We start from the raw sequence: 21,669 nt of genomic DNA, 5'->3' as shown, positions 1-21,669 counted from the left end.
GTAATGCCGAATGAAGAAGATCCTGAATTTACTAATGGAGACATTGAAGGCATTGAAAATTTAATTTATACGGATAATGCTATGCCTTCATATCCTACAGGTTATTGAAATAGCAAAATTTGTTTCATTTCCTCTCAATATCTGATGTAAAGTTCTAACTTTAATTTTTTCTTGGTTTTCTATTTTATTTTATTAGATGGAGGAGATGTGGAACTTGATGTGGATTTCCCTAATGTTGCTGCTTCTTCAAATACAGCTTCTTTTGGTGGTACTTCTGATGATGGTGGTTTTGGATTACCTGTTTATGATGGAGATGTTGGAACACTTAATGATAATTATGATTTTTTGATGAGTTGCATCTTTGATTAGTTGAAAACTTGCTAGTAATTGTATCTTTTGAATGTAGAACATTATGGGTTTGTCATTATGTACGTTTTATTTTTTGTTTAGTTATAAACTTTGATGTTTGAAATTGTTTGTGAACCTCTAATATTAAGTAATGGATAATTTATTATGTGAAATATTAAATTTTATTAAGTTAGAAATTATTGAATTTATATACTTAAGATTATTTTAAGTTTTTTAATAATTTTATTTAATATTTAATTAAACCGGTTGAACTCCGGTCGAACCAATGAACCATTAAATCAATAACCTCACTGGTTTATTGACCGGTCCGATTCTCATAACCTTGGTAAATTTTATAATTTATAGTCATTAATTAATTATTATTAATCTTTATATTTAGTGATAGTATAAAATTATTTACTCTTTTTTATTAATTAAGTATTTGTTAAATTTTAATAAAAATACTGACTCTAAATTTTCTCTTTTATTATAAAGAATTAAGATATAATGAATATTACGACGACCTCAGATATAGATGGATTAAAACGTGTGGAGGAGGGAGGGTAATTAAGTAAATTAAAGATGAATGGTTTGTTTTGATCGAGGGAAGGGAGGGGAGACACAAATTGGTGCAACAGAAATGAAGACTATGACAATGTTTGCTAATTATGGCAGAAGAACAGTAGCAGGTTTCTGTGTTTGGGGCCAGCCAAATCCCATCGAGGACACCTTTCGGATTATAATTGAATTCAATCTCTCCATATATATCAATTATGCATCAAAGGAATGTTCCGATCCTTTATATATAGTAGTGATAGTAGAGTTAATATAGAATACAATAGTATTCAAGAGTAAAAAACCTACCTCACAGGGATAAATGGCTAACAATGATTCTTCTACTGATTCTGTTGCTTCCTTCATTATTCTTAACCTTTTTTATATTACCTTGAATCATTTCTTCTCCCACCAGCAGTAACAAAATGTTAAGTCTTCTTAATATATGTATATCAAAAATACTTGGAGGCACCAAAAATCCGTCACCGAATCCTTCATAATGTATTTATGTATGAAGTAAAAGTTTAAGGGACCAGCAACTTTTTTAAATTATGGCCAGCATGTAACCAACAAAAAAAAGTAAGCCATTGGATGAAATCTCACACCATTAAAATCATTATTGATGGCTATTTGATGACTACAAATCACAAAAATTGCTGGCCTCCTAACATTCCTCATGTATGAATATATATATATAATTTAATTTATTTTTAATATATTTTTTATATTTTAAAATATATTCTATAATAATAATAATAATTTTGGTAATTGATTTTAATATACACCCAATGTGATTATATATATATATTACATGTTATGTATAAACTTTTTACTGGTCCTATATAACTTTTTTTCGAAAATTTATCAGGGAAAAAGAACAAAAAAAAAAAAGAAAAAGAAAAACAGGGATATATAGCATTATTCATAAAATTGGAGCTTGTCACAAAGATATGATTGATTGCAAGGTCCACGTGAGACCACACATTATATGTCTTCTACATTATTAACTAATATATATGATTTTAATTTCGTAAAATAATTTTGATGTTTACCTATTTGATGTAGTGATGAATAAACGTAACCGAATTTCAGTTAATTCAATTCTTTGATCATTTTCAACTTCGTGGTGATGTCTATAGTTGGATAACTAGGACATATAACTAGATAAGTTATAGTTCAACTATCAATCAATCATAGATACCTCCCAAGTCCCAAGTTGCAAAAAAGAAAAATATATTATATTATTCAATCATTAAGTCAATCGTTACATTCTAAAGTATGATAATAATTGGTTGATGAGAGGAGATGAGATGAGATTTGTACATTTAATTAAGTTTCTAATTCCAAGCAAATATCTCTAGAATATAATTAAAATCTATATATCTATTAATGATTAATATATTACTTCATATAAAAATATTTTCATAAAAAATAATAATTAAAATATAAACACATGTTATATTAAACAGTATAACGATTCTCAACTATTTTTTATTGCCCTAACCTTACCTAATAACCTGTTTGCATGCATGGCTGAAACTTTGTTTTGATTTTGATTAAAAGAATGTTGCCTTCTTCGGACACTATGCCACCTTGTTATTCATGATCTAAAATGATACTTTCTAGTTTTAAATTTGTTGTGAATGTTTTTAGTGTGAATAGTGTATACGAGACAATACAATAATGTCAAAAATAAAATGAATTATCCAACTCATATACATGTATATTAAAAAATGTAGAGAGTAGATAGAAACGATGAGTAGGCGATGCCCCCAGAAATGTTGGTGATGAGGTCCCATAACCATGTGATGAATTTGTATAGAGAAAGTTTAGGGGTAAGTAATTTTTGTGTTTTGTGGCCAGTACTTAACCATCAAAAGAAAAGTGAGTGATCTTTTACCATTAAATGTAATCTCACACCATTAAAAACACTATTGATGACCAATTGATGATTACAAAACATAAAAGTTGCTGGTTCCTAACACTCTAAATTTGTATATTATGCAAATTGGCCGTTGCATAAGTACGAGGGCAATTTTTTTATTTTTTTTATCATGGTCAAATATATTCAATAAACCGAAGCGAGGGAAAAAATGCTACGTACACCGACTATATTATTATACGATGAAATATGAAAGTTTTATTAAAAGGAAAATATAATTTGGTAGAAATATATATGTTCATGAAAATGTATGTATATATGAACGAGAAAAGATTTAAATCAAAATTTTTATTTTTTTACAAGTATTTAATACCATTAAACTAATAATTTTATTGGCTAATAATTTAAATAATATTTGATATTACGACTAAATACTATGAATGAAAATAAATTTATTTTTTACGAATTAGGTTAAATTGATTAGATTGAAAAAATTAGGATGTAGGCAAAAATCATACAAACTGGAGAATTTAAACAAATGAATAAAATTAGGAAAAAAATTGGGTTAAGTACGATTTTAGTCTTAAAGTATAGGCCGAAAATTTTTTTGGTCTTCAATCTTTTTTTTCATAAAAAATCGTCCCTAAAGTTTAACTTGATTTTAAAATTGTCTTTATTTTAGAGACCAAAATTGGTGGCGAAAGCAGAGATAAAAGTGGATAGTGGTCAGCTTCTTCTTTCTTTCTTCCTTCTTCTTCCTCCCTTCTCCTTTTGCAAGAGTAGAAATACTCTCTTTCTCTTTTTTTTTTTTATTTTATATTTTTTTTGTTATGCGTAATTTAGATCAAAATGTTAAGATTTAAGTAAAAAGGATGATTTGTATGAAAAAACTTTTTGGCCTATACCTTAGGAACCAAAATCGTACTTAACCCAAAAAATTCATATGTAATTATCTTCATGTAATGTTCATAGTTGATAACCGTTAGATAATTTCATAGATTTGACTAAATTGTCGTCTAACAATTTTCGATTATCAATTTCACATAAACACAACTACATATAAATTTTCTATATAAAATTAAGATGAAATTTAAACTCTATCCTCTCTACCTGTCACCCAAGTGTCGTTTGCCTTAGATCACTTTCAGATTGCAGCAGCTCCTTCTAGTCCTGAGTGAATACTATATAGTGAATGGTGATAGTACTTATTGCTCTTCATAATTGGACTTTTGGTGGCGACAAGATCCTCACATTATTATTCATTTGATTATACTGCCACATGGGTTCTGTCGTTCATTTTCATCCCTAATAAGGAAATAAAGACAAGTGATGCAGAGATCCACATACAGCAAATGTACGTGTGGATCTGGGAAATTAAAAGAAATCAGGAAAATTAACAGTAAGGACCACTAACATGATTCGAAATGTGAGTCGATTGATGCCGAATCTAATCGAAGGTTAAAGTAAAGTGGCTAGGTATTAAGGTATATATATGAGATGTCAAATCAAAATAAATCTTAAAAGAATTGAACAATTGAGCTCTAATAATCTTCATACGCACAATTATATGTTTTGTTCACAATTTTTGTATATATTGATACAAAGATATTGCTCATGGACAAAGATAGGAAATTAGGAACACATGAATATGTATCATCATATTATGCGTCTAGTTAATTTTATAAGAATTAAAGTTGTGTAAATATTATATTTTTAAAAAAATTCTTTCTTTATTTGTTGTAAACAACTTTGGCCCGTAAGAGAATACTATGTCCTACCAAACTAGTATGCTGCATGAAAATAGGTCAACACGACCAAAATCACTAATGAGCCACAGTTGCGACACCATCTATACAGCAAAAATATTATATACATTATTTTTGTGTACTTTTATTATATATTATTTATTTTAGTAATAAAAATAATTGATAAAAATGACAAATTTATTTTATGCCACAAAAAATATAAAAGTGATGCAAACATATTTCTCTTTTTACAATTGAGTCCAGCCCAAAATTTCAAAAGCATGAAAAAAGCTGTCCACAAATATACGATAGAGCCATAACAAAAACAAATGAGAGAGCATTTGAGCTAATCTTTTTTTTTTTTTTTTTGGTAAACATTTGAGGTAATATATGAGAATGCCTTTTTTTCTGGTAAAAAAATCGAAGAGTAGAGACCAAGAAAAAAAAAAGAAACCCAAAGGATGATCCTTGTTCGTTTTGGGACAAGGGTTGAGGTACTACTATACATGTTAGAAAGCAAACATGTAATGCAACTTTCAACGTTGTTTCCATTTTAACCGCATTCAACTTCGCTTCATGACACAATAACCTTGGCTTAGAAGCACACCCACAAACATCTAATCCATAGAGGAAACAAAATAGCAATGCCCCTCTCTCTCTCTCTCTCTCCTTTAGTGCGATCCGAACAATTCTGAGTTTGAATGCCTTTGTCACCACCCCCTTTCTTCCATCCCTACACTTGGGAGCTGAAATAGTAATGCAACAACCTGAAAGGAACTGAGGAAGCTAAGGACTAATTAGGAGGAACAGATTAATCTCACACATTAAACTGGAAGAACCAAATGCCCTCTTCTTTCAGGCAACGCTTCATCACTTGGTTCATCCTTGTCATGATTTTACTATACATCCTTTATTCTTCCAATCTTTTCCTCTTCACAGGCCATAGGAAAAATTGTCCCACGGCGGTGCGAAATTTAGAAGATGAAAACGCCACGGATGAACGTGTACTTGAGATTGCTAATAACATTTCCAAAACTATAACTGCTACGGTTGAAGATACTGTTGTTCATGATGAAGTGAAAAAAGAGAAGGAAGAGGTGGTGGTACCTGTGGTGGTGGAACGACAAGAAGAGGAAGATGAAGAAGAGATACCCATTGAACAGTTATCCCAAAGAGATGACACAGAGCTTAAGCACATTGTTTTTGGGATAGCGGCATCATCAAATTTGTGGAACATAAGGAAGGAATACATCAAGGTGTGGTGGAAGCCTAATCAAACAAGAGGGGTGGTGTGGTTGGATGAAAAAGTGAAGACAAATCCAAGCGAAGGGTTACCACAGGTTCGGGTTTCTGCGGATACATCACAATTCAAATACACGAATAAACAGGGAATGAGATCTGCATTGAGGATTTCAAGGGTGGTAACGGAGACGCTGAAGCTTGGGATGAAGGATGTGAGATGGTTCATGATGGGAGACGATGACACAGTGTTTGTGGTTGATAACTTGGTTAGGGTTCTGTCCAAGTACGACCACACACAGTTCTATTATGTTGGAAGCACATCCGAAAGCCACGTCCAGAACATATTTTTCTCGTATGCAATGGCATATGGTGGAGGAGGATTCGCTATAAGCTATCCATTGGCTAGGGAGCTTGCAAAGATGCAAGATCGTTGCATGCAGAGATACCCTGCATTATATGGCAGTGATGACAGAATGCAAGCATGCATGGCTGAGCTAGGTGTCCCAGTAACCAAGGAAGCTGGCTTTCACCAGGTAATTTATGATTAACACCAGGTAAATTAGAATGAGTCTAATGTATGTAAATAGATGCTATATCTAAAACAAAGACAGTGGTGGTTATATTCAAATAATTAGTGATTATTCAGAAAGGATCGGGAATTGAAAATTGCTTATATCTATCTTGGTTGCTTATACAGTATGATGTGTACGGGGACCTGTTAGGACTTCTAGGGGCACATCCTGTGACTCCACTAGTGACATTGCACCATCTCGATATAGTGCAGCCAATATTCCCAAGCATGAATCGAGTGGAATCACTACGACACCTAATGAAAGCCGTGAAGCAAGACTCGGCTAGCATAATGCAACAATCAATCTGCTTTGACAATAAAAGGTATTGGTCCATTTCAGTTTCATGGGGCTATGTCGTTCAGGTTCTGAGGGGAGTCATGTCCCCTCGAGAGCTAGAGATGCCGACTCGGACCTTCCTGAATTGGTACAGAAGAGCTGATTACACTGGATATTCATTCAACACAAGGCCTTTCAGCAAAAACGCATGTCAGAAACCTTTTATTTACTACATGAACAGAACTCGATATGATCCAGTCAGAAAGAGAATTATTGGCACTTATTCTCGCTTGAGATCCAGGAGTCTTGAGTGCAAGTGGGAGATGGAGTCACCAGAGAAAATCAATACCATCATTGTTTCAAAAAGGCCAGATCCTCTCCGCTGGCAACGGGTAGGGATACTCCAAACCTCATTCATATGCATGCTTAGTATACAATAATGACACAACTATCAACTTAGTTTGTTTCTTCAGTATATTTTTAAAATTCTCCTATAGCAAGAAACCCATAAAAGAAAGTGAAAACGAAAAGATTGCTGTGCCGAATGTCATTTATAGCTTAGCTCTATAATTAGCTATCTAGCTTATTTCTCACATTCACTATATCTTGAATGCAATAGCAACAGTGTAGCATATTAAATTCAAGCATGTAAAAATTTCTATATCTTTTCATTTCTATCAGAGTGTACTTTACTATGACATGTTTGTGTTGACATATTTTGTGCTAAAATCAATATCAAAACATTGAGATACGATTCTCTTACTGACTGAACCATATGCTTGTATTATTTTGCAGTCTCCAAGGAGGGACTGTTGTAGAGTCCAGCCATCACGCAAGAAGTCAACTATGCGCCTATGGGTTGGACGTTGTCGAGAAGGAGAGGCCAGTGAGTTGCTTATTTAAAGGCTAAACCCCGATCTTCCAAACTACTGTTAGTTTGCCCAAATTCTTGGCCGTACCTGCAATTAGATAGCGCACAGAACACAAAATTCAGCTATGCCATATTGATCATGATGTCATGCCAAATCTAGAGTTTCTACAGTTTTCACCATTTTTTAAAATTTATTGTATGTAAATTCAACAAAGCATGTTAGCAGCAGTTATAGTTTTCTTGTAATGCACTCTATGTAAGAAGTTCCTGAAGTTCATCCAAAGAGAGTTCAAAATTCTTACCAAAAAAAAAAAAAAAACAGATAGCACCAATCCTTCAATTAGGCGAACTTGCTGGATTCAAGTTTGTTTCGTCCTCGCCGGATGACACGTTTTGAGGAATTGAAGGAATCGGTGATGCTGTTGAAACTGCGAGTATTGTGAGATCAATACGAGAATCGTTAGGTAGCGGCATGTTGATCTGCCTTATGGTTGTAATCCTACCATTATTGATCTCCACATCAACTGCTTCAGAATAGAAAAAGGAAAAAAGATTTCACTCAACAAAAACGAACGTAATTCAATTCCAAATCAACACATACGTTGAGAGGCAAGCCAATCAGTTTCAGCAAGCAATTGCATCGCAATTGATACTAGAAATTTGTGATAAATGCATTTTGTTCTAATTTAGAAGCATAACTGAACAATATTACTTGCGGCTTGTTCTATTTTCACATAATCTTGCATCCGAAATCTGAATACAAATCTTGAGCGTGATAACATGGCCGGCCAAATAAGGAAAGATAATAAGAGAATAAACTTGAAAGAACATCACGCGCGATAGGAATATATGAGATTGAAGAAACAACTAAGGAAGTTACGTTGAGGTACCTGGAAAAGAGAACCACCAGAGAGTGAAGAGGCAGAGCAGAACGAGCGCCGGGATAGCATGAATCCATTTCTCCGGCGGCAACCGCGACGAGCGACTGGAGAAATCCCTCCGGACGGGAGCTGCGGTGCGGAGGTGGTAGATCGGGAGGCCGTCAAGGAATTCGTTGTCTTCAGTGGTCTTTCGGCGCTTGGTGTGCTGATTCTGCTGCTGCTCTGCGGCGATGTTGATGGCTCTGTGTTCGTCGCCCGTGAAGCGCGAGCTCGAGCTTGAAGATCTCTGCTGCATCTCGAAGCACGTAGAGAAGAAGAAGGAGAAGAAGAAGAAGAAGAAGAAGAGTTATGAAAAGTGGAAGAAGAAGCTCGCGATTTTGTTTTCTGTCGCGGGTTGTTACGCCCGTTAACAACTTTTTGGCGGGAAAGTGTCCGCATGTGCAACTCACGTGCTATATTAATATTATTATATTATTTGGATTGGATAATTCTCCTTTTCTTTTAAAAATATATATTCTCTTTTTAATAGTGTTAAATTTGAGTTATAAAATAGAAAATGGAGGATGCTCCTGTAAAGACGCATAAAACGTCTTTTTGTAAATATATTTATCTATTATTAGACGTATTAATGAATCGGTTATTTTTAAATTTTTTAATAAATCATAATAAAATCTATTTTTTTATAACAATAACAATAAACCTAATTATTATCAGATCCGGTCGAATTGACTAATTTACAAAACTCACTAGACCATGATTTTTTTTAGCTTTTTTTAAACAAAAATCAGTGATATATTTGTCTTTTTATCAAAAAATTTAAACATAATTCGGTTCAATTTGTGTAAATCGATCGGATTAAATCGGATCTAATAATTATAATGCAGACAATTGGGTTTATTATTGTTACTATAATAAACCGATTTTATTCTGATTTATTAAAAAATAAATTATTAACCGATTTAATAAAAATGTCCAATAATATCATAACATATATAAACATCTTAAAAAAAAAGACATTTTTAATGTCTCTATTAAAGTGATCTCCATAGAAAATAACTCATACTTAGGTAAATATATAGTTTCCGACTTTCTGGGATCAAATTAGTTACATTCATAACACTATTAAAAAGAGAAGTAATTTTTTTAAGTTAATATTATTTATTTTTTAAAAATTATTTTTATATTAAATTAAAATTCTAAATATTAAATCTTCAATTCTAAACTTTAAAATTTAAAATCTAAATTCTCAAAAAAATAAAAGTTTTTATAATTAAAAAATGACTAATATTAACTAATTAAAGATTAGTTGTCTATATTTATTCATTTTAAAGATGTTTTTTTCATTTTTTGTTTTTCATTAAGAATGAATCGATTCATATTACATTATTACTAGTAAATACATCAATGTAATCTGATACTTACGTAATCAAAATAAATTACAATTATTGATTTGTATTGTTTATGGTAACCATTCAACAAGTTGGATCATCATTTTGTTTGCTTCTCCTAAGATTTGTCCAAGTGGTTTTAGATTTAGTGTTTCAAACAAATAGAGAATACTTCTTTGAAATGGCAACTCTAAATTCAAACTCAAGATTGCAACTACAATTTGTCACATTTTAAAAAAGGTTTAATTATTCTTTTGGTTTCTATAGTTTCGTGAAATTTTCAATTAAGTCCCTATACTTTTTTTCTTTTTAATTAAGTCCCTGCATTAATTTTTTTTTCAATTAAGTCCCTCTTAGTAGTAATTAGCTTAATTTTATAGGGACCCACTAAAAAAAAGAATTGGTATAGGAACCTAAATAAAAGGAAAAAAAGTGTAGAAACCCAATTAAAAAAAAATTTGTGCAAGGACTCAATTAAAAGGAAAAAAAGTATAGGAACCTAATTGAAAATTTCGCGAAACTATAGAGACCAACAGAGTAATTAAACCTTTAAAAAAAAGTTTCATGATATTTGTGATGGGTTGTGGTATCCATTTTTTACTAACATACAAATCATTCTTCAATATTTGGTGTGGATTCCCATTGAGATCTATTGAGCATGTAACATGTTTCAAAATAAATTACCAAAAGAAATACAAAGAAAAAAGCTATAGTAGAGATCATGATGAAAGGAGCTGAGAAATTTTATAGAACAAGATAAGCTCGAATGTACACCAAGGAGTACTCTAAAAAGGTGATTTTTTTTTTTTTTTTTGGGTTCTTTTTTCTGTATGTGAAAGACTTACATTTGAGGCACCAGTTATCTTTCTATCAAACAAAAATTGATAACTAGGCACATTCCCATTATGAACAGAGACAAATATACCAATCTAACCTACCTTTCCTAGTTTACAGATTTCTCTGACTCATTCTCATTACCGTCATCATCCCTTCTCGCTTTCGGAGAATTCGGACCTCTTCTAGAGCCCTGTACAGGAGGAATTTGAGGATCGTACTTCTGCGATGCGAGGTAGTTCAGAGCTGTAACGACGTCAACTATAACCGGCCGCATGTTAGGCTGCTCTTGAACACACATCGCCGCGATAGCAAGAGCTTGGTATAAACCTCTCACGGGGTATTTCCCTTCAAGCAAAGGATCGACCATTTGTGAGAACTTCCTCCGGTCTCTAAATAGCGGTCTTGCCTGAAAAACAAATAACAAGTACTCTAAGTTCATAGGTTCTCGAACTGGTAACTGAACTTCACACAAATCACGAGCAGAAAATAAATTAACAGCATACAGAAATGAGATAGAATGCGTGCCGTATATGCACTCGGCATGCTTAAAATGGGAATATGGAAACTTTTTAATGCTAGATTACGGCATCAGACAGCTGAAAATTAGAACACATTATTTTTCGAGAGACTAACAAAGGAAAGGCATACCACCAAGCATTGAGCTCAATGTGGCAGAGAGGATTTTCACTTCACCATGAGAGCTAAGATCGGGTTTGTTTCCTCACCAAGATGCTTGATGGGCTAAGGCTAACCCTAGGCACCGCTTCGCACAGCATGGAATCGCTCCAGCTATTAAGATGCATAGTCCCCATGCTTAATACATGCATACATAGTATTACCTTTTTGTAACAGTATTTCAAGACTATGAAAAAACATTGAATGTACCTTCTTTCAGACTAATTGATTAAAACTTGTAAATTTCATATGACAAAAATTATAATCTTAGAAAAAGTGCGAGGGGGATGGGGTTTTTTTCATGGTCAAGCTCCTAACTAATTGTCTAATAGTTTTTGAAGGAGGAAGTGCATAAAATGAACAAGGATCGGAAAAAATGTCTAGCTGCCAAACTTTACGGTGTCCCTGAAAGAAAATTCACAACAACAAAAGAAGCTGATCTGTCTGCAATGGTTCAGAAGAGTCAGTAGTGTCCTATAAATCCCTACTAGGATATTTTAACTAACTTCCCATGCCAATTAAATTATAGGACACCATCGAAAATTCGAAACATGAGAGAAGATAACAAAGAAGTAACCACAAACTTAACCAAAAGTAATACCACAGATATACAACTAATTATGCTCGCAACTCATTTGTTGGCAACAGCAATTCGACAAGAACAATCACTACAAAGGTAAGTGAACAAACAAGGAGTTATCGGTTAAGCATAAATATAGGTAAAGAGCATTGACATACCCAAGCAACCAGATTTTGCTCTTTGCCGGATTTCGTATGGTCAATGGCCTTCCTCCCCGTGATGAGTTCCAAAAGAACAACCCCGAAGCTGTAAATATCTGACTTGAATGTCAACTGACCTGTCATCGCATAATCCGGGGCACAATACCCGTATGTACCCATCACCCTTGTTGAAACATGTGTCTTGTCACCACTCGGGCCTACTTTTGCCAACCCAAAATCAGATAACTTGGGATGATACCCCTCACCTAACAAAATGTTAGAGCATTTCAAGTCACGATATATGATGGGAGGCTTCATTTTATCGTGCAAATACTCCAACCCCCTAGCTGCACCGGCTGCTATTTGCATTCTTGTATTCCAATCAAGTGGTTTTTTACCGGGCGGAAGGTCTATAGTTACGAGAAAGAGAAAATGAGATGGACCAGACAAAAGAGCGTATAATTGTATTCTATAATAAGAAAATTAAGATAATATATACCTAGCAAATGATGCTCGAGTGATCCCAACGGCATATACTCGTAAACCAACAGCCTCTGATCTCCATCAGTACAAAACCCAATCAGCTTGACCAGATTAGGGTGGTCTGCCATACTCAGTGTCAACACTTCAGCGGCAAATTCCCGAACTCCTTGAAGTCCATTAGGGTCTAATTGCTTAATGGCTACAACCTACAAATCAAAGAAACTATAAACACGCAATCTAACACGATGCCACATGAATCCATTAATCTTATAAATATGCAAGTAAATGACAAGAGTAGAATCAGGTTCAATACATCAGCAGTTCCATATTTTGCTCCCAACTTTTTTTTTTCACAAACCTGGTCTATTCTCTGCAAGTATCCTTTGTAGACCTTGCCGAACCCTCCTTCGCCCAAAAAGCAATCCAATGCAAAATTTCTGGTCGCAGCAGTAAGTTCCTCAAAAGTGAATATCTCTGCCCGATTACCGCTGTCTTCTCCTTCAATGGAAACATTCTGTTTCATATTCAAATTCCTCACATCCTGAGCAAGTTGATCACTCTTTGGAGTATCTTCTTTCTTAACATTTGGTTTCAAATCAACTTTGACCTTATCTGCAACACATCAAAGAACACAAAACAGAGAGATATCAAACAAATTAGCACATACAAAATTGTTTAAAGAAAAAAGAGAAGATAAAAAAAAAAAAAAACAGATAATGCAGCCACCAAAGTTTGAAGCTAAATAAGCCACAAAAATGACAATTTACAGCTTGGGCTTATGGATCAAACCGTCAACCAGAAAGAAAAAACAAATTGAGCTTGATGATGGTGATGACTATGATCATTATTACCGAGCCTTCAAAAATATACCGTTCAACGTTCAAAACTCATTGAATGAATTCCCAGAAGAGAGAGAAAGCTTATTAAAGTTAGCAGAAACTGCCATAAAGGTGCGTTACAACCGAATAACAATTACTAAAATTAATTATGTTGTTGGAAACAATTCAAACAATACCAAAGTGTAATCTTTCTCTTTCTTTTCCCCTAAAAGGTAATAATTCCAGTGAAACGCGCTTTCCAAATTGAAAACACAGAACCATTCAACAATTCTCACAAGAAAAAACCCAGTGACTAAAAAAGAACGAAACTTTGATCAGTCTAAGACATACCCACAAGCCACAACCAATAACTTCATATTAAAACAAACAAACCCATTTAGAAATTTTAAAAAATATATATATATATATCATGATCACAGATAATGGGCACAACAAAAATGGTGCCTTTTTTCTCTGTGTGTCAGTGAAATGCATTTCATCACAGAAACATTCAAGTAAACCACGAACTGAAGAAAGAAAATTTACCTGAAGGAGAGAGATTGGAGGGTTTTTGAGTGTGGGTATAATCATCAGTCTCAAGCTTCTTCTTGCTTGATTTCCCTGGCAAACAAAAGCAATTCATGTTCTTTCTCTAAGGGGCTCTATCTATCTGAGCTTAGAACACAGAAAAGAAAACCCCCCAAGAGCATGAACAGGGAAATCAAAAGTGTTATAGAAACTGAAGCTTAGAGAGAGAAAGAAGAGAGAAGGAGGGGTTTTGATGGAAGTTGTGGGCAACGTTAGAGGGTCTAATATATTCGGGGCTTCAAATATATGAGGTGGAAATGAATTCTAAACAAACAAATGTGCCACAAGTCACAAAACAAAACAAAGTACCCAAAAGGGTGTTTTCGTCATTTCATACTCACGCGGATATGATAGCCTGCCTCGCATTCACCAAACGCCTATGTATTCGCGTTTCTTCTTTAAAAAAACTCTTAAGACTTTTAGTAATTAAAAAAAAAATTGTTCATTTAGTTTTTTTTTTTAAAGGTAGAAATGAGATTGGAATCCGAGATGTTTAAATGAGGATGAAAAAATTATGTCATTTGAGCTATATTTTGTTGGCAAAAAATTTGTTTATTTAGTTTTTATTTTTTAATGTGTGTTTATATTTGAGTAATTTTGGGATAAGGTTTTAGCAAATATATTAAGAAAGAATAAATTATCATTTGTACCCATAAAAGATACAGACGCTAACAAATATACTCATATAAAAATAAAATGACAATTGTAACTACAGAAGATGGCTTATGTGTGTAAAAAGTACCTTAATAGACCAATTACATGACGAACGTCCGGTACATTTGTCAGCATCTGTATCTTTCATGGTATAAATGATAATTTATTCTATTAAGAAATTGTTAAAATATAGTAACGTATATATAGTAAATAATTTTTTTGGTGTCATAAAGTAAATAATTTGGATCAATTAAATAAAGTTTGAGATTTAAAAGGTAGCAAAATTTGGATAGGTTATTATTAATAATAAATAAGCTATTTGTACCATTGTACCATGTCATTCATTGTTTGATAGGTTAGTAATGCAAAATTTTGGTTTTGTTTTAAGTTAACTTCTAAAAATAGCTATTAAAAATACTAATAATATAAAAAAATTTAACTAAAATCAATATAATAAATTTACATTGTTGATATGTTAAACAATAAATAATATAAATCAAATAACATTTATTCTTGAAACACAAAAAATTATCAAATAATTTTATGATCAAATTAAGTGGTTCATTTTTTTTTATCTAGTAGTGATGTTTTATGTTTGACTACTATTTATTTTTCTCCGTGTCTTTGATTAAAAAGTACTTTTGACTATTCAAATTTTAAGATAATTAATTATTTAATCAAATAGTTTTATTAATATAATAATATACTTAATTAAAGCTAATGTCTTTATGTTTAACAATAGTTATTATATTATGTATACGTAAAGAGAATTATGTTAATAATATTATTTTTTTTATAAATTATGCAACATATAATATAAAAATATGTGTAAAATAATATTATAAAAATAAAAATAATATATATATATATATAATTAGTCAATTAATTAATCACAATCACACGTACAAAATATATTTAAAACAATATGTATATTTATATAAAAAATATAATAATAATTTTTTTTGTGTATATAATATTGTTTAGAAAAATGATTTCTAATTTAAAATAGGAAAATGTGGTGAATAATTTTTTTGTTTTGGTTATCCGCGGATTGGCGATATTTTCAATTTCAACCGGTAAAAAACTAATTTATTGCAGATTCTAAATTTTATTTTTAAATTTTTGAAACTTGTTTAAATAGAAATGAGCTGACCACTTAAATAAGGTGGAAATTCAGGTGCAATCGATTTCATGTGAAGTTAATACCTGAAAGCTGTTAGATAATTTAACTGATTTAACTAAATTTTCATCTAACGGCTCTCAGATATTAACTTTACGTGAAGTCAACTTTATCCGAGAGCTTTGAATAATTAGCTTTCATCTTTCCCTCAAGGGTAACAATTTGGTGACGTGGCTGCCAATGATTGGCTCGGTGGAAATTAGTGGAAGTTCGTTCGAAACACAGATCTTTGTCTTTCGCCGGTGGCATTGGCTCATACAAATCACATTGATTAATTACACATATATCATCTTTGAATAAATATACGAATTGAAAAGAGGAAAAATAAAATTTAAAAAAAAAAAAAGGTCAACGTCTCGAAAATTCAACTAGGCCCCACATGATGACGTAATAATGTGGGACCCACTTGCCTACGCGTATCGCACTTCATCGGTTTCCAATACTTGTGCTCTAACTCTAAACATCAGGGAATTCAAAAATAATTATTTATTATAGATTCTAGTATTGTATTCTACACTCTACCAATCTGACCGTTTTTAAATGGAAAATAATTAACTTTCTCTGTAAAATTTTCTTTATTTTTTGCTATATTTTTAATTTAATTAGCTAAAAAATAGATTTGAATTTTATTAAGAATTTATTATTAATTAATAAATTGTTAGATAGTGCATATATAAGATAGAGTTTTTTAAACGTTAACACTCACTTAAGTAAACGAATAATTTAATTACTTGACTAATTCATCAAATTAATTTTAAGTATGTTAATTTGGACATTAAAAAAATTAGATTATTTTATATTAGTTTTTAAAGTATAGAAGAGTTAATTAAAGGTGAATTATACGGTAAAGATGTAAGTTTACATATTTTTTTTTTAATAGAATGAAAGAGAGATTAATAAAGGTAAGACTCACATTTTGAATAATAATAAAATAATAAAAAATAACTATAAAATGAATTATATTCTCTCTCTATACCATTTTAATCTGTACAGTAGAACGCCACATAATTAAATTATAGTTTATTAGTTAGATAATAATTTGTAACAAATAATTTATAATTTAAATGGCATAATCTTCACATACTCAATGAAAAGGTTGCGGATTCGAATCTCCTATCTTTTGGTAAAAAAAAAATTATATTAGTTGTTATTCTAGAATTAATATGAGTCATTAAATTCGGTATATTAATGTAAATTTATTGCTATTAAAAAGTTTAGAAATTAAAATAATTGTAGTATTGGAGCTGAAGACCGAAGAATATGAAAAGGGAAATGTAGGGATAACCACGTTGCATGGTCGGTTCACCAAAACAAAACAGAATAAGTAATCTAGAAAGTTCCATTTTTTCTATATATATATAGTGCCACTATTCAAATTCCAAATTTCAAGCACTACCTATTAAGTAATGTGAAAAATTAAAAATTGTGGTGACAGCAATTAGCTTTGGTTAATTATTACCAAAAAGGAACAGGTTTATGCCCACGTATTGCTTAGAATAATCTCAGATTTTTTTAATTATTAATCATTATTGTATGTCATTAATTAACAGATAAGAAGTTTATGAGCAAAGTAGGGGGGTTTGTGAAAGAGACACATGGAATAAGATTGGTAGTTGATTAATTTGGTACGCATTCAACCGTTTTTATCAATGTATGTTATTGCGACATTTTTTGAATGATAATAAGACATGAAAGGTGACAAGAGATACACACACATGTCATTAAATTTAAGGTGGAAACTTTTAAGTTCGGATTAATGATGCGGAATATATGATTAACCTTTTAAGAAGATAATATATAATGCATGGATTACTTTGAAGAGAGCACAATAATTTTTGTTTCCTTTTACTCTCTCTTATTAATGTTATTTATATTTTTAAGTTTGTGTGGACGGTCCTTGATGTTGATAGCCACATAGCCACATATCATATATGTATATAATTAAGTACTTTGCAGGCTATTCATATTTAACTAAATAATCTTTTCCTTCCGGTTTAACTAATTAAATTAAACTTATGTATCCACCAGAAACTCGTAGCCGACAATTTTCTCCAAGTAGTTAGTAAGATAAAGAGTAAATACCCATCCGACCCTGATAATTACTTCGAAAGAACAACGAGATCTTCAAGAAAAAAAAAATCTAATCTGATCTTATTTTTTTTTTTATTGATTAATTTCGGTGCCAAAAAAAATAACATTGACTTTTTTTTTTGTACAGGAACTTCGTTGTCCTTTCAAGATAATTGTCAGGAGCCGGATTAAGTTTTTTTTTTTTTTCAAGGATCTCGTTGTCTTTAGAGATAATTGTCAAAAGCTGTTTTAGATTTTTCTCTACAAGAAACAATTATACATCATTTAGTTCCGAATAAAATTGTTTAAAGATTTTGAATCATTTGAGTCAGGGATTTTTTGTTTTTTTTTTTTTGTTTTTATGGTAGATATCTTTTTTCTCTCTCTATCTCCTTGTTTTTATTATATATAACTAAACGACATTTAAATTTGACTTTTTTTTTACTTAAAAAAAATAAGGATATAGTATCTGTTAATTGGTGTATTGCATTCATTTTCTCTAAAATCATTTGATAATAGTAATAACAATAATAATAATATATTAAAAAAAGAGGTCAATATCATATTTAATTATCCAAACAGTTATCTTTACATTTTAAAATACAAGAATTTTAACTATCATAACCTAAATTTCCTTGTGATTATAATGTATTTGATTGTTTGATAATAAAAATTTGTAAAATTTATACCATGTTAGCAAATTAAATATGTTTTTTTCTGTATAAGCAATACATTGCCACATGAGGCAGTGTTTAATTTAACCACCGACTCTTTTATCTTTAAATTTTATAATAAAAATACTTAGTTGGTTGAATAAAAATCCAAAGCTCTTTTTTATAATATATTATTATAAATTAAAGAGAAAAAGATAAATAGGTCCCTAACTTTTTACTCTACGAATATTTTTGTCTCTAACCATTGAAAAATACTTTTAAGTCCCTAACATTCACAAAATTTGAACGGACCAGTCCCTGACAGAGGCATTTGGACGGATCAGTCCTTGATGGAGGCATTTGGACGGAGGGACTGATCCGTCCAAATTTTGTGAAGGTCAGGGATTTAAAAGTATTTTTTAATGGTCAGAGACAAAAATGTCCGCGAGACAAAAAATCAGAGACCTATTTATCGTTTTCTCTAAATTAAAATTATATTCATTTTCTTCTTATTAAAAAATGGCTTTTTGTTAGAACATGTGTCCGCAAGAGGTTCCTTTTAGTTTACGCTGATAGGGGAGCAAATCTTTTATTCAAGTAAACATTGATTGATACCGAATTGACTAAGGAAGAAAATTACTTAATTTTTTTTTTTTTTGGGTATTCGAAAATTACTTAATATTAATGTATTATTATAGCACACTAAGCCTATATAGCCAGCCACCTTTATTATTCTTTTGAAAAAACAGAGATCCTATGAGATATCCATATCCCATTTGTGCCAATGCAAGGGAAGCTGATGACGAATATGCCCATATCTCTGTCTCCACCTCACTACAACTATAGCTCTTAGTGGAACAAAGCAAATTTAATTTCATTTAAGGAAAAGTATGAGGAGCCAATGGAATATTTGTACAATTTGTATAATGGAGGATTAAGAAGTATTAAAGATATAATTATTAGTGTTATCTTTTGCCATTAGCTGAAGTTTTTTGGATGAGTGGTATCATAACATGGTATTAGAGCTCTAGATCCAAAAAGTCAAGAATTCGATCATTAGTAAACTCCAAAATTAGTTTACATTTTTGGGAAGATGTTTATTATTCCAGGACTCTTCATTTAATTTACATAGCATTATAGTGCATGTTCGAATTATTAGTTTCAAAGATAAATACTCGCATGCAATTATTTTTATTATATGAAATTGATAAATGAAAGATGTTAAATAACAACTAAATCATCTAATGATTTTCAATTAATAACTTTATATAATAAAGACAACTGTACTTGAATTTTTTCTGCTAGTTTTAACTTTCAAACTATTTATAAACCGAGTTTGTCTTAGATATTTTAACTTTTAGATTTTGTCACAGTTGAAAACCTTCTTAACAGATGTTTTTGCTAAAGTGTTTACGTACCTTAGAATTTTGAGAATTTATTATAAAATAAATGTAAAATCACTTAAACTCACTGAAAATTTAAGAATTATTTATGTCAAACTGTAAAGAAAATGGAGTACTATTTTCAAATGGTTAACAGCACATATATGATATATGATATATGAATGGAAAATGGAGAGAAATATTCGCTTCTATTAATTTACGTGTTCTTAGCAAAAAAATATATCAACATTTTAAAATGACAAATCTATATTATATATAAAGAAAACATAGACGAAAGTTGGGTATACATTTTTTCAAAACATCTTTCATCATATATATAATTTATAAAAAAAATATTTGAATACACGACCTTTTGATTTTAATATAACATACTTACTGTTTTATTTGATTTCAAATTCATTATTATTATTGGTAGATACATAAGTACTTCATAACATCTTAATTACATTGGTAGAAATAGTATTTGAACCTGAAACTTTGTACAAACTTCTTGCCATTATATCGTTTTGTAAACGAATTGAAGTTCCATTGATTCAAGTATTTCTTCCAAAATTAACTTGGTTAGATATTCGTAGCTTGAGGTTGTGGTTTCTTTAAGCAACTTTTTTTCTTTAAAACCCCACAAAAAGCAGAAGTGGAAAGTGGAAACTGTGCCTATTTGGGTTGCCAAAGCACGAACTTTATTTGTCCTATGGTATTTTGGCTATGTACTCGATTTAGTGAAGGGATTCTCCAACCCACCATCATTTTAATGGTAGCGCCAATATGGCTAATCAATGAAAAAGTGCATGTGCTCCACGATGGAGGGTATGGACCTTTGTTTAGTTTAGGGTCAAAGAAAGAAGAAAGAAAGAAGGTACCTCTATTACTAGCTAGCCCACTTTGAATCACACATTTTAGTGTTTTACCCTAAATATGTTACTTAAACATAGTATAACCATGTCAATTCGAACACTTTATTTTTAGGGTAAAAAAAAAATGATCCAATTTACCCGTTTTATTCCCTATGTAGGGCCGTAGGGGTATTATAGCAATGCAACTGGATTCCCAACAAGAGATGATGCCCCTCTTTCGATGGACGTAGGTACATGGAATATGGGCAAGTGCTTAATAACCAATAAGAATGTTTGTGCCCTGAGAATGTACTACTATAAATCTGCTATGGTTCAGAGTTCAGACATCATTTATGACTAGCAAGTGCTAAACTCCAAGGAAGTTGATGAGCTACAAACATATATAGGTAGGTAGGTAGGCATCATTAGGTCGGCTAATGAAGCAAAATAGCATTGGTTTGTAGTGTGGTCCCTAATGTTTCAACGAAACCAATTGGATCTAACAACTTGCTTTTAATAATTTTAGAATCCAATCCAGAGAAGAATGGAAAAAGGAAGGAAGGAAGGAACCCTCTCTGTTGCATTCCAACCAGCAAATTGAGAGCGGTGACATGACATTTCAGAGTATCATAAGAAAATGATTGAACATACAGGGATTCAAACTAAAACAATCCTTGCTAGGAGCTATAGGTATCGTTTAGTTCCATCTTTTAAAACAAATGTTTGAAAGAAAATAAAATATGGACTAAAACTTAGAATTGTCTTTATGATAGTCTTTGTATTTTCAAAATAAAAATATATTTAAAATAAAAAACCGAAAAAGTGACTATTCAAATAAAAAAATATTGAAGATATTTTTATGTAAAAATATGAGTTAAATGACTTATACGTGTCATATTACGGTTCACAAAATAACTGATTTATATTTAAGAAACAGTTCAATTGTAATATAAAAAAAAAATCGATTTAATCATTGAACCTCTATTTCCAAACGA

General features: G+C 31.3%; 3 protein-coding genes across 4 annotated transcripts; 1 reads left to right on the top strand and 2 right to left on the bottom strand.

Moving 5' to 3' along the window:
- Positions 1-5,128: 5,128 nt before the first annotated feature.
- LOC107629160 (transferring glycosyl group transferase (DUF604)) lies at positions 5,129-7,786 on the top strand. Its single transcript, XM_016331871.3, has 3 exons — positions 5,129-6,305; positions 6,470-7,012; positions 7,416-7,786. Exons 1-3 carry the CDS (start codon positions 5,373-5,375, stop codon positions 7,521-7,523), a joined length of 1,584 nt encoding a protein of 527 aa, XP_016187357.1. The 5' UTR covers positions 5,129-5,372; the 3' UTR covers positions 7,524-7,786.
- Positions 7,787-7,822: 36 nt separating this feature from the next.
- Positions 7,823-8,667, bottom strand: LOC110269894 (Serine/Threonine-kinase RLCKVII protein). Of its 2 annotated transcripts, none has more exons than XM_021117813.2 (2): positions 8,382-8,667; positions 7,823-8,018 (listed from the first exon to the last, which is right to left on the bottom strand). In XM_021117813.2, the coding sequence occupies exons 1-2, from the start codon at positions 8,665-8,667 to the stop codon at positions 7,828-7,830; spliced, it is 477 nt and encodes a 158-aa protein (XP_020973472.1). In that variant the 3' UTR covers positions 7,823-7,827. The 2 variants fall into 2 exon arrangements, with proteins under 2 accessions (XP_020973472.1, XP_020973473.1); XM_021117814.2 differs by having other exon boundaries at positions 7,823-8,015.
- A 1,816-nt stretch (positions 8,668-10,483) lies between these two features.
- Positions 10,484-14,151, bottom strand: LOC148569673 (putative serine/threonine-protein kinase PBL7). The gene is made up of 5 exons (XM_088509882.1): positions 13,840-14,151; positions 12,834-13,087; positions 12,492-12,681; positions 12,011-12,402; positions 10,484-11,003 (listed from the first exon to the last, which is right to left on the bottom strand). The coding sequence occupies exons 1-5, from the start codon at positions 13,934-13,936 to the stop codon at positions 10,704-10,706; spliced, it is 1,233 nt and encodes a 410-aa protein (XP_088366008.1). The 5' UTR covers positions 13,937-14,151; the 3' UTR covers positions 10,484-10,703.
- Between the last annotated feature and the right edge of the window lie 7,518 nt (positions 14,152-21,669).

This window comes from Arachis ipaensis, chromosome B3 (assembly GCF_059453495.1).
Source record: "Arachis ipaensis isolate K30076 ecotype BB chromosome B3, ASM5945349v1, whole genome shotgun sequence".
NCBI lineage: Eukaryota > Viridiplantae > Streptophyta > Magnoliopsida > Fabales > Fabaceae > Arachis > Arachis ipaensis.
This window is presented reverse-complemented; position numbering and strand designations above follow the sequence as displayed.